General features: G+C 35.9%; 2 protein-coding genes across 6 annotated transcripts in view; one reads left to right on the top strand and one right to left on the bottom strand.

Moving 5' to 3' along the window:
* The first annotated feature begins 369 nt into the window (after window positions 1-369).
* LOC118744690 (focal adhesion kinase 1) overlaps window positions 370-13,674 on the top strand; it is a 24,432-nt gene continuing 11,127 nt past the window's right edge. For 2 of the 5 annotated variants that reach the window (XM_036477891.1, XM_036477887.1), the window contains exons 1-14: window positions 371-427; window positions 493-633; window positions 1,452-1,526; window positions 1,591-1,997; window positions 2,054-2,325; window positions 3,564-3,673; window positions 3,736-3,983; window positions 4,053-4,350; window positions 4,428-4,655; window positions 4,713-4,845; window positions 12,037-12,169; window positions 12,295-12,436; window positions 12,509-12,713; window positions 12,769-12,905. In XM_036477891.1, the coding sequence (XP_036333784.1) occupies window positions 1,463-1,526; window positions 1,591-1,997; window positions 2,054-2,325; window positions 3,564-3,673; window positions 3,736-3,983; window positions 4,053-4,350; window positions 4,428-4,655; window positions 4,713-4,845; window positions 12,037-12,169; window positions 12,295-12,436; window positions 12,509-12,713; window positions 12,769-12,905 (2,377 nt within the window). In that variant the 5' untranslated portion in view covers window positions 371-427; window positions 493-633; window positions 1,452-1,462. Of the gene's footprint in view, window positions 428-492; window positions 634-1,180; window positions 1,289-1,451; window positions 1,527-1,590; window positions 1,998-2,053; window positions 2,326-3,563; window positions 3,674-3,735; window positions 3,984-4,052; window positions 4,351-4,427; window positions 4,656-4,712; window positions 4,846-12,036; window positions 12,170-12,294; window positions 12,437-12,508; window positions 12,714-12,768; window positions 12,906-13,674 lie in introns of all 5 variants that reach the window. The other 3 variants (XM_036477888.1, XM_036477892.1, XM_036477890.1) reach the window with 3 other exon arrangements.
* On the bottom strand, window positions 11,515-12,039 carry LOC118744704. The gene has a single exon (XM_036477915.1). The coding sequence runs from the start codon at window positions 12,001-12,003 to the stop codon at window positions 11,644-11,646; it is 360 nt and encodes a 119-aa protein (XP_036333808.1). The 5' UTR covers window positions 12,004-12,039; the 3' UTR covers window positions 11,515-11,643.

The raw sequence follows: 13,674 nt of genomic DNA, 5'->3' as shown, positions 1-13,674 counted from the left end.
AGATTGCTGCGAACTCGCCAATACGCGGATATAGGCGTACACCAAATCGGTTACTAATCGCAGCACTAAAACAACGGCAAGCAGATATTCTGATGGTTAATGAATTCTGGACAACCAAACTTTGCGCCAAGTGTTACAACGTAAACCTGACGTCCAAATCGCCACACAGGTACCAGTTTTGTCAAAAATGTGGTACATGCTGGAATCGCGACTTCAATGCTGGGAAAAACATTCTCCACCTAGGAGAATGTATCATTAACCAAGAACAAAAACACGAGAATTTTCACAAATAAGATGTCATTATTTCATTTATGGCATCTGACTGGCAACAGTTTAAGTGCGAATTAAAAACTGTGGTAGCCCTGTACGGTCAACTGTCAATAAAATCACAGCCATGTGGTAACATTGAGTTTAATCAATCTGTTTGGTAACAAATATACCTACTTATCAAATATTTTCTCTAATAAATAAATATCTTCTCTAAATTTCTAGAAAGTAGCTACGTAGTGGTGTTAAGCAATAGAACACTTTAATAATGCGGTTTTTATGTGTGCAACAAATATAGAGGCGGTGAAATCGGAAATGCGACGTTCACTATATATGTAAGATTGACAACACCTTGATGTATTATAGGTAAAGTGGAAAACATGTTCAAGTTGGATTAAAAGGTTAAGAAAACTGTTTAAAATATGTATTGTGAACTGAGGAAAATAACTTATTCAATGCTAAATTTGGGCGTGAATCGCAAGTGGTCCGATGGTCTCATACGAATTCACATGTACCCAAAAACATATGTATGTACATATGCATATATATTGATATGTGAAATGGGTGCAAGCACCTTTAGTTTTTTTTTTGTATCTAGCTTAGTGAATTAGGGTTATGCTTTGCGATGTCGAAATTTCAACGGAATGTATGCACAAATGCCGAATTCGTTGGCATAAATTAAAAGTGAGACAACATGGCTTGCCCAACACGTTTATTTCCATTTCATGATTAGGTGGGTGTAATAACATATCATCATTGAAATAAAGCAAATGGTATTTGTTGTTGTCGAGATGATGTGAACAAAAATATGTATCGGCATACGTATACGTTTATACCACCGTGCGTTTATACATAATATGTATATATGTATAAGCTTTGGAACGCTGATTTAATTATACATACATATTTATAGGAAACGGAATAGCGAAAAAATTAGAATGATAATAATATATGAAAACGCCGGCACCCACCAAACATAGCACAATCGACATTTCGTGTTTACACATAATAGTATAATCAGGTATTTGAATCAAATTATAATTGACAATAACTAGGCTCCTATTGTTTCTCCTTTTAAACTAATTCAATGCATGTCATCTCTATGCTTATGAACAATTCTATGGTAGCTAATCATACTTATATCTACATGTTAATTAAAATACTTTCATTTATTTTTTTTTTAGAATACACCCTAATGTCGAAATCACAAGCTTCGTGCGGGTTTGCTACTCAGCAGGTTCCTTCGTTGCAAAATGAAGGCAAGAAAGCTCGGAAATTATGTTGTGTAAAATCTTATTTTAATAATTTTCGTTCATAATTTAGAACAAATGGTTCTGCATTTACACATGCCCAACAAAGGCATGCGGCCTATCAATATCAACGAGGCAAACGATACTGTACAGCATGTAATAGAACGTGCTGTGCGTAGTTTAATACCAGGTCATATGCCGAATGCTCATTTTTATGCTCTCCGATTGAATAACGTTGTAACAAAGGAAATATTATGGATGACCAGGTCAACGGGAATGAATCAGGTCATGAGATACATATGGTATCCGATTTGTCCAAATCTTGAGTGTTCCAATTATGAAAATACAAGAGTGAAGAGTAGCAATAGAAATTCGGTAAATAGTGTTTGGCGGGCTGAGCTACGGATACGTTACATTCCAAATAGTTTGGCTGAATTCTATGAGGAGGATAAGACAAGTTGTTTATATTATTTTGATCAAGTAAGTGACATATTTATGTAACCTTAGCTATATAACTTTTTTCCTTTTTAATTTAGGCCAAGCAAGATTACGTTTTGTCGGACCCCTCAATCGATGTCGATACGGCGATACTGTTATGTTGTTTAAGTATCCGGCATTACTTTAAAAATACGATCATCAAAGCCCCAGATAAAAAACATCATATTGACTATGTTGAGAAGGAAATTGGTTTAAATTCTTTTCTTCCTAAATCTGTGATAAGTTCAGTAAAGCCAAAGAATTTGAAAAAATTAATTCAAGCTGGATACAAGAAAGTGTATAATTTCACCGATATTGAATACATAAGCAAGTAAGAAAAAATCCAAACTTCTGATCTAACATGTGTATGTACATACAGCTGCGGGCAATAAAATAGTAGCAAAATTCAAATGGTATTGTTTGCAACTTATGTTTATTTATTTATTTTTTATTTTTGTAATTTAAAGTTACTTCCTAATTCTTTATAAGAATTAATTGGCCAGCAAAAAAGCTTAAAACGCCATCTCCAATTAAGTTTATTTATTATTTATTTTTAACTATTTTAAAATTTAAAGTTAAAAAAAAGTAATAAAAAATGCAAGCTTTTTATTCATAGTTTTTTTTTTGTTTAATTTTCGAGTATGCAACTTTGTAGCCCATTAAATTTAATGATAATAAAGCACAAGTTTCAAGTAACTCAAAATTACCGTTGATTTTTTAGAATTTTTTTGTCGGAAGAAAATTTTTATATGGAAGAAAATTCCCAACACCTGCACAACAAAAAAAAAAATCTAAAAAATCAAGGTTAATTTTTAGTAACTTGATACTTACACTTTATTTAATTTAAATATAGTTAACAAAAGTTTGCTAGTTGCTAAAAAATCGCGTTGATTATTGGATCAATACTTTTGTTCGTTACTGTATGTGATTTCTATGCAGATCGGAATAAATTTTAAATACAAATTATTCAAAATAAATAAGCATAAGTTGAAAAAATATCATTTATTTATTTAGCATAGTTTGCAAATGAATTTGCAAAGTATGATATAGGCACCGGACGTCACCGGAGGTCATTGAGCGCCTTAGAATACATATGTGTATTTTGTTAAGTTTCTTCATTGCGGTGATGTTTACGAGGTGCTTCCTCTATTTCTTTAATGTTGCTGTTCCTGCAATTTAGTATTTCCTTGATGCTTTTTTTTAATAACGAGGTAGGGCAGGTTGTTAATACATGCTCTATAGTGAGGGTTGTTGCACAAAAAGAGCATGATCGTGGAAGTGTTTTGGTGAAAAATTGTGATGTGTTAAAGAGTGTAGTGCCTGTCCGAAGACTGGCTAACTTAATGATTTGATTACGAGTGAGTTTTGTGACGTAATTATGTCTAGGGATATCGAAATTATGCTTGTGTAGGAAGGTTCTGAGGTCGTCTGCGATTTTCAGTTCGGCTTCCATCTGCACCGCTGAAAAAATATAATTTTGAATTTTGCTACTATTTCAATATGTACATATGTACAATCTGAATATATACAACTTGTACAAATATATGTATTTTTAAAAAAATTTCTTAGGTTTTTTGAACTTCTGCAATCATGTAAAATTAATAGTTACGAAAAGTTTTCAGTAACATTAAGCTCAGCATGGAATATATCCGGCATTCTATACATCGGTCCACAAATCGGTACCTCTCTCAAAACAACATCGCGTGCTCATAAATTAAAAATATTTCGTTAAATATTTTAGGAATTTCCTATCAAACTCATCCACAAGCTGACCTGACTGGCGTCGCAACATTCAAAGACATAATAAAAATTGTAACACTTGCTATACCCAGAGATAATGTTAGCAAAGAATCCAAAAAACCTTTTCCAAATGCTACTAATGCAGAAGACAAATATGATCCATGCAAATGTTGGGAAGTGAAAACTCAACTGAGAATAACCACTCGAAGCAACGATGAAGACTTAGTCATAACATGTGATGGCATAAATGTAAGCTTATATTAAACAAAGCCCTAATCATTTTTGCCTTTGATAACACTTTAATTTTTGTCTTTTTAGACGGCTGAAAGTATTGCCGATCTTATTGACGGATATTGCTGTTTAATCCATGGTAGCAGTTATGTTTCTATATGGGAACGGAACGACGGTAATAGTATAAATAATGGTTTAAATGCAGCGACAGCAGCTTTAAAGGAGAAACAAAATAACGGAATAGTCAAGACAAAGAACAACAGCGGAGATTCGACGGACGGTGGAGCGACTACTCAAACTTGCGGAAAACCAAAGCCCACCTTAACTGAAGATTACGCTGAAATAGGTCTAATAGATGAAGAGGGAGACTACTCTACGCCAACGGGTATGTTTATTAAGAATTTACAAGATGAAAGAATGAATAATAACCCACAAATAAATATTGAAAAAATCGTATTTTAGCTCGAAATTACGAATTAGAAAGATCTCAGATAAATCTCAATGAAAAAATTGGTGTTGGCCAGTTTGGTGATGTTCATATAGGCACATACTTTCCGAAGGCTAAGAAGAATGCCAAGCCAAATATATTGGGTAATATAGAAATGAAATCGTCTGTAATTCAAGTGGCAGTCAAAACGTGCAAAGCAAGCGATGATCCACAAAAAATGGAGCAATTTCTAGAGGAAGCATGTATGCAATCAATATATGGGTTTGATATTTTAAGCATTATTTTATTTAAAATTGTAGATATAATGCAAAAATTCGACCATCCACATATAATAAGGCTAATTGGTATATGCAGTGAGTCACCAATTTGGATTGTTATGGAACTAGCACGTCATGGAGAACTCCGAGCCTATTTGAAGACCAACAGCAAGAAGTATGTATTGCACTTTTTTATTAATGAATTTGTGTTTGAAATCTCAGTGATGGGTGAAAACAGGAAGACGTTAGTAATTAGCTGTACAAATCTAGGCACAAAGCCTTGAAATAAGTTGATTAAAAATATACCTATAAGTATGTATCTTCAACAAATGTCTGTATATCGATGACTGAGCGGAAGATCGACCTATCTCGGCAGCCAGTTCGAAAACACCCTATCTCAGAAAGCCTTTCAAGAACGCTCTATTTCAGAATTTGATTAAAAACGCTCTATTTCCTAATTTTATTGAAAAACATCCTATCTCAGAATTTGGTTGAATAACGCCCTAAATCATAATTCCTTTCAAAAACGCCCTATCTCAAAGGTAAATACGTTGAAAATAAGCTGAGATAGGGTGTTTTTGAATCGGCAGCTGAGATAGGGCCTTCTTCCACTAAAGTCTGATATGGCGTTTTTAAATCAAATTCTGAAGTAGGGCGATTTTGAAAAGTTTTCTGAGATAGAGCGCTTTCGAACTGGCTGCCGAGATAGGTCGATCTTCCACTCAGCCATTAATATTTTTGTTCTCGGTATATTTTTTTGTTCTACAATTTGTAAATTTTTGTTACATATTACCCGCCGTCTTCACATTGCTTGAAACTCTCGTTTGCGTTCTACTTTTTTTTCGGAGGCGAGTAAGGCGAACTATAAATTGAGTATATTTTTGTTTACTTTTAAAATTTTTTGGTAAATTTACGCGATGAATATGTATTTTTCTCGTTTACACATTTTCGTGTGTAAAAATGCTTTTTGTTAGCGGCTTTACACAACTCTACGGGTGAAATTAAACTGCAACTGTGTATTTCGTAGCTTGTACATACTTTCGTAGTAAATTTACGCACACCACAACAGCTATATTACACTCTAAAAAGTCAGAAATTTAAACAAACTATTCGTTGAATAATCGAGCATGTAATTTCGCGAATAATAAGGAAGGAAATCAGTAACCTTATTTTTAGCTAGGAAATTAAATTTTTTTTTTTAGAGTATAGATCAGCTGATTTTGTGTATGTGTTTCGCATCACGGTTAATTCACCTTGGAAGCGAGATAGAGTTTTGTTGAGTGGGAATGCGACAGCATACATTTTCATTTGCAAAATGTCGCCAAACAAGAAGGTTCGAACCGCCAGACAAAAGTCTGATTACACAAATTATAATCGGGACAGAAAATGTTAAAAAAATTAAAAGCAGAAAAAGAATGTAGAAAAATTTGAACACGGAAAATTCCAGAATTGAGGGACAGACGGACACTACAGACCTAACGGAATCAGAAACGGACGATACTTTTAAAAGGGTACAATGCCAAAAGTCAAAGAAGGACCCCAGTAAGAACCCTATCTGTTAAATAACGCGTTATATACGCCTAGTACTACAAATAGTTTGTGTGAGAAATTCCAAAACTTTTCATCATTTTACATAGGGCTCCAGGAGAAATCTAACGGATAATCGTTTCCCGTGTGAGCAGTTTTCTCTTTCTTTTATATGGAATTCGCTATTATATTATCCTATATATAGTGGTCTCTTTTCAATCAAATATTATTATGCGATTAATAACGTGTTATATAACGCAAAGAATGGCATATGGATATCGCTAATATGCAAATGTGTTGGTTTTTATTGACAATTTTTAAGTGTATTGGAGAATGCGTTAGGTCGTTCTTGCTGGGACAGTACACACACACGCATACCAATGCAAGGCATGCTAGTGCCGAAAGGTACATACCAAAAAGCAACAATAAACCCAGCAAGCAATTTGACTGAGACCAGGGAACAAAGACCAACAAATAAATACACGGAGACATATAGAGCTGAATTTAACGTTTTAATTGACACGTCAGCGAGCAAGCTGTTTAGTAACGATTCCCTAAAAAACGGGCTTTTCCTGTGGGATAAGATTCGTAATTTCAATATAGACAAACCGAAAAATATTAAAGCCATTGGAAAGTCCTTGTATAAAATGACCTTCGAGACTCATGAACATGCGAATAACTCACTCAAAAATGCCGAACTGATTGACAACAACATAAGGGCCTTCATTCCCAAAAGCTTCACTGAGACTTGGGGGGATGGTAATACAAGTCCCAACGTCATTTAGGGATGAAGAAATCATGGCCAACATTAAGAGCAATTTCAAAGTCACATCAGTTAAGCGCATTTTGAGAAGAGACGCGGAAAACAAAGAAAACCTCATTCCTACACTCACAATAAAAATAGGTTTTGAAGGTAACGAGCTCCCAGAGTCTATAAAAATCTTTTTTGTAAGTTTCAAAATAAATCACTACATTCCAAAAGCAAGACAATGTTACAATTGTGGAAGGTTAGGCCACACAAAGCTCTCGTGTAAAGCGCAGTCAAGGTGCATCATATGTGGGAGGGAAAATGGATGCGAAAAAAAGTGCAATGAGAAGAGCAAGTGTGTTTTGTGCGGCAATGAGGACCACGTCGAGATAAATGTTCGGTGTGGGAAAAAGAGCTGAAAGTAGTTGAAATAATGGCGATTAAAAAGATATCGAAAAGGGAAGCCAAGGAAATTTACCTCAAAAGTTGGGGGAGAAATAGGTTTGCAATTCTAGACGCTATTCTACTTACGACTGGTTCGACTCTGCACTACCATGTGCACTACCACGGGTTAATAGAGTAGCTACTTACCTAGGAGTCGGTGCAGTAGCGGTTCAAAAGTAGCGATTGACTTCAGCAGTACTGGAGGGTGTATATTAAAATAACATTCCTGTCAATGTATGTATTCTTCTGTATGTATGTATTATATCATAAGTATTATTGTTTTTTGTTCATTTTTGTTAACTCATCCAATTCTTGCTCGGAAACTCACCTCAACAGTTACGCTGGCATTTCATCAAGCAAGCTGCATACATTTTAACATCGTCTTAAAAAAAGACGTCAACACATGTATAACCTGGTGTTAGGGAGCTAGCTGAAAAACTCCCGACCATTTAAAGGAGCCATCGCTTCTAAAACAAAAAACAAAAATGCGTCGTCACGCAAACGAAATTTTCCAGCACGTGAAGACGGCCGGTTTTTTGTTTCCTTTTCAACTACGACCATTTTTAGTGTCATTGTTTTTGTTTTAATAGGATAATTATGAGAATACAATTTAGGTGAAGTGTTGATCTGATGTAAATCTAGATTGCCGGGTCCTGTGAGAGTTTCTTTTTCCTTTAAATTTTCCACGAGTTCATTTCGCTACTTTCTTTGAGTGTTGTCTTCATTTTTGTCCTTCTTTCCTTTCTCTCCACCTTTACCTTTCTTGCCCTTTTTATTCGTTTTCTCCTCCTCTGAAAATAAACAAATTTTAGGTCCAATTCCGTATTCCTCGGACTAAAACTAGTAAAACTGGCAAAAAATAAAATTCGCGAGAGAGTAGTACTGTACGGGACCGCTTTCTAGTAAAAATGGTAACTTGTGACAACATCAACATAACCTCCAAATTGTTGTAAATTTTTGCTTGTTTTATATAAAAACACATTCAGCTCACACGTGTAAATAACTATAAAAGTACTTTCAAATTCATTAGAACTTAAGCTAGTAATTAAATACTTTTCAACATGTACTAGCAGAGTGCACTTTTCTTTTGTTTACAAATTGGTTGTCAAACTCACTACAGCCGTTTGACACATTTACCAGATTTTACCAGCAAAAATTCAAGTATACCCCAGAGATCATAACGATTATAAGAAACAAAATTAAATATTGTTCTATAATTATTACTGACCAATGGAAAAGTTGTTTTCGTCTCGCGGGACGTTTATTTTAAGATGTAAATTATTTTCGTCTTCTCATAATAATTATATGGGACTTTTATTTTTTTCGTCTCGCGGGACGATTATTTTAAGATGCAAATTATTTTCCCCTTCTCATAATAGGTTTGTTCCACAAGCTACTCGAAGTCACTTCGAGTTACACATACGCGTTTCACAAGTAAGATTTAGAGTTTATTTGATATACGCTGACAGTTTGAACTTTGCTCGAGTTTTTCTACAAGTAGCTTGTGGAACAAACCTAATAATTATATGGGCTTTTTATATTTTTCGTCTCTCGGAACGTTCAAGACGAAAATGATTCACATCTTTTCATAATAATCAATAATAATAATAATAATAGATTGGCGCTTATACATATGTTAGTGTTAGGACGAGCATCTCCTCCGATTTGTGGCGTGCGCCTTGATGTTGTCACACAAAGTGGAGGGACCTACAGTTTTACGCCAACTCCGAACGGCGATTGTATTTTTATGAAAAGCAATTTTTCATGGCAGAAATACACTCGGAGGTTTGCCATTGCATGCCGAGGGGCGACCGCTGTTAAGAAAAAACATTTTTTTCTAATTTTTTTTTTGCGATGTTGCTTTGGCCAGGGCTTGAACCCAGGCTCTGCGGAGTGGAAGCGCGCACTGCTTACCACTAAACCGACCGCATAATAATTATATGGGATTATTATTGTTTTCGTCTCTCGGGACGTTTATATCAAGACGAATATGATTTACGTCTTCTCATAATAATTATGTACATATATGGGGTTTTTGTTTTTTTTTCGCCTCTCGGGACGTTTGTTTCAAGACGGAAATGATTTACTTTCTGTTAATAATTATATGGGACTTTTATTGGAACGAAACTTCTTAATTTCTTAGTCAAATTAAAGGGCTTTGCTTTTATGTGGTTTTCGTTTTTTGAAAAGGGTTGTCAGGTGTTAGCAAATCGATTTCCAATAATCGAGCTCGGAGATATTTGCGTTTAATTTCGTGAAATCGGCAGTACATATACCGATTCTATTAAGAGATAACGTGAGACGCAAATCATTGTGGTCTTGAAATAAACGTCACGAGAGATGAAAAAAATAAAAGTCCCACATAATTATTATGAGAAGACGTAAATCATTTTCGTCTTGAAATAAACGTCCCGCCAGATGGGAAAAAATAAAAGTCAACATAATTATTATGAAAAGATGTAAATAATTTTTGTCTTGAAATAAACGAAAACGAATGAAAAGACGTAAACAACTTCCATCTGAAAATAATCGTTCCGCGAGACGAAAAAAGATATTTCTCGTAAATAATTATTATACAAAGACGAAAAAAGTGTCTCTTAAAACAAGCCGACGTTTTTGATCTCAAATATTAGCGTAATAATTATTTTGGGTCTCTGGTATAAACAGATCCAAATCGCTGTGCGAATTTCGTCGGTCACAGCGATGCCGTCGGGTGATATTCGCCGCAACATTTCGCCCAGCAAAACAGAACAGAACAGAAATGAAATTCGCATCAATGGAATGACAAATCTAATATATAGAAATCTCGTGTCACGGTGTTAGTGGTCGAGCTCCTCCTAAACGACTTGACCGATCTTTATGAAATTTTTTGTGCATATATGGTTGGTAAAGAATATTTCACACCGCTAGGTGCAGGGGGCGTGACACCTCCCATACAAACCGAATTTTTCATACTGCATATCTCTGGAAGTGTTCATGGTAGAGTACTAGAGCTTGGTATGGAGATGTATGAAATCAATCACAAGGTCATGAACAAAAATTGGGGCTATTTGAAAAAGGGGCGTGGCACATGCTATACATACATACATGTATGTATACAAACCGAATTTTTCATTCTGCATTTCCCGAAAAATGGTCATGGAAGAGGACTCAACATGGTATGGAGATAAATGAAAGCAACCGCATAGTCATGGAGAAAAATTGTGGTTATTGGAAAAGGGGGCGTGGCTCCTCCCATACAAAACGAATTATTCATACTGCACATCTCTAGCAATGTTCACGATAGAGTACTGGGATTTGGCGATTAGGGTATCCATATCCTAAAATAATTGTCTAAACTTTTTTATTTTAGAATTTTTAGTAAATTTGTATGAAAAATGTTATATATAAAAATATCGGGTCACGGTGTTTGTGGTCGAACTGGATTGCAACTACTTCAGCTGAAAGACCGAAGCATATTCCGTAAGAGAAAGTGAAGTTTATCCCCATTAACTTCGAAAAAGATCCCAGATCCTGGCCCAGAGTCAGTGTGTGAGTTCGGACTCAGTGTTGGAATTAAAAAAGCATTCCCCCTCAGGGAACTCAGAATTATAGACACAAGTGCTCAAATCTGTGCCGCCAGCAATTTCCTCCTCGCCTCACTCAGTGTCAGACCAACATCCGTTTCTTTTTAGTCTGCATGTGGCCTTCCCCACGTATGAAGGCACAAAGTGACGGTAAGTGCGGCAGTGCGTCAAGAGCACTATATACCACTCGAAGAAATTAAAGTTAAATGAAGAGGCTATCAAGCAACTATTTTCATTCTTTACTATCGAAACCAGATGCATTTTCGTGGACCGCTACTTACAACTCATGGACCCCCATATTTTTTTAACGCCAACCTAGACCCCCGTTGAGTCTCCCGTGGACCCCTGGGGGTCCACCTGGACCACTTTGGGAATCATTGACGTATACTTTCTACCAGTAGAGAAATAATCGGTAGAGAAGAGTTACAGAAACGAGCTACTGGCTAGCAAATTTTTATATTGTGTTAATAACGGTAATAAAAAAAACGAATAACTAAACACCGAAATAATGCATATGACAAAAAACGAAGTAAAGCATGCATGCACAGTTTCGGTTGAAACCGAAATAATGTCTAAATGCAAAGTTTCCATAAGCGCAATTTCGGTGCTCTGTAAATGATATCATGACCTAACTACTGTAAAATCTCATTATATAAGATTACTTTTCCCTTAACTTTCGAAAGCAGATTTAAATACCTTTTACTATGGCCTGCATTTCTCTGTATTCCTTAAGATTCATTGGCAAAGGAGCGCATCTGAACCCAGCTGGAAAATCCTTTTCCAACCTTATAAAACGATTGCCACCTGCATACAATAAGGGCAAGCATGCACCCTCATTCAAGCGCGTCTTCAACCAGTTGTCAAAATACAAATCCGCCATCAGAATATGTTCAATTTTTGCGCCTTCAAGATCACGCCAATAGGCAATAGTTGTTGTGGGCGACAAATCTGTATAATTCCATTGTTTATTAAGCCAACGACAATATCTATCCCATCCATCGCTGAACTCAACACGAAAGTTCACATCCGAGGTCGGATAGCAACGCATGCTTATTAATTATTTTTAACTTTCTATCTTTAGGCTAAAGCGTGGCACTCTGCTCCTCTATTGTTACCAGTTATCCACAGCTTTGAGTTATTTGGAATCTAAGAAGTTCGTACACAGAGATATTGCGGCACGAAATGTGCTTGTGAGTTCGCCGACGTGTATCAAGGTAAAACACGTTATTTATGTATACACAAATTTTGATTAAGTATAAAAGTTTAAAATTTTTTTGTGTCTAACAATTTTGTTGATTTGCTCGTTTGATTGAGTTTATTGTGTGTTTTTAATGCATAGCTTGCTGATTTCGGTCTCTCACGTTGGGTGTCGGATCAATCATATTACCATTCGAGCATGTGTATTTTGCCAATAAAGTGGATGGCGCCAGAGTCGATCAACTTTCGTAGATTTACAAACGCAAGCGATGTTTGGATGTTTGGTATTGCCGATATAGATGCATACATATGTATATTTAATCAGTGCATAGTATATAACTATTTTCAATTTGCAGGTGTTTGTGCATGGGAAATTCTTATGCTGGGTGTTAAGCCATTTCAGGGTATCAAAAATAGTGATGTCATTACCAAATTGGAAAATGGCGAACGTTTACCGTTGCCAAAAGATTGTCCGCCGCGATTGTATTCGCTTATGTCACAATGCTGGGCGCATGAGCCGTCTAAACGACCTACGTTCCAGAGAATTAAAGAAACTCTCTAGTAAGTGAGCTGGTGGTCGTGCAGTTTTAAATACTAAAATTTATTTTTTTTGCAGTGAAATTTTGGTGGATGAAAAAATTAGCGATTCTGAGACGATGCGGCGCGAAAACCGCCGTGTAGCAGCAATGTCTTGGAGTGGCTGTGAAGGCGATGTACCACCAGTAAAACCAGCTAGAACTCCCTTCGAAGGAGGTACTTTCATAAAAAGATTTATATTTGCTATACAAAAGGATTTTTGTTTAAGTGAAACTTCTTTGGCGGCGGCAGAGCATTTCGCCCCCTCTAAAGTTAAGATTAAAATCAAAATTTAGATTAAGGGGTGTTTTTTTCCGGCCACTTTATCGTCTCGATATACGAGTTTTCGTTTTCTCATCTGCGCATTAATTTCTCGAATCGATAAATTGTTGATCACCCGATGTAGCCTTTAAAAATGTGTACCCAACTTGAAATTTCGGTTTGGTTTTGGTCCTTGATTCAGATATATTAGATATTAGGTTTGTTCCACACGAGCCCGCGGGTACTCGCGGGTGCCCAAAACAGCCCAGAAAGTGTTCCTCCCGCTAGAAAAATAGGTAAAAGAGAGGGAATACCTTCCACTTTTGGATTGTAAATGTCTTCTTCTTCGTGCCCGAAACAGCCCGGAGTTTTTTTCCGGGCAGAAATGTGCAAGAAGTACATTTGAAATAACAGCTGTTGGTTGTGCAAAGAACGTAGATAATAAGAAGGGACAACTCGTTATAATTGTAGCGAAAGTGAGTAACAGGGGCGTGCCTTCTCTTTTCATTCAATCAAGAAACGTACTAGAGCAAAAGAGAAGGCACGCCACTGTTACTTACTTTCGCTACAATTATAACGAGCTGTCCCTTCTTATTATCTAACTTCTTTGGTTTGTGTACATGCGATAGCAAACTTTGTAAAATACAAAAATTAAAAATAGCTCTAAAGGTTCAGAAATGTAGGT

The sequence above is a fragment of the Rhagoletis pomonella genome, unplaced genomic scaffold, assembly GCF_013731165.1.
Source record: "Rhagoletis pomonella isolate Grant_MI unplaced genomic scaffold, Rhpom_1.0 Rhpom_scaffold_00008, whole genome shotgun sequence".
In the NCBI taxonomy this organism is placed as follows: domain Eukaryota; kingdom Metazoa; phylum Arthropoda; class Insecta; order Diptera; family Tephritidae; genus Rhagoletis; species Rhagoletis pomonella.
The sequence above is the reverse complement of the archived record's forward strand: the minus strand, read 5'-3'. Positions and strand labels throughout refer to the sequence as shown.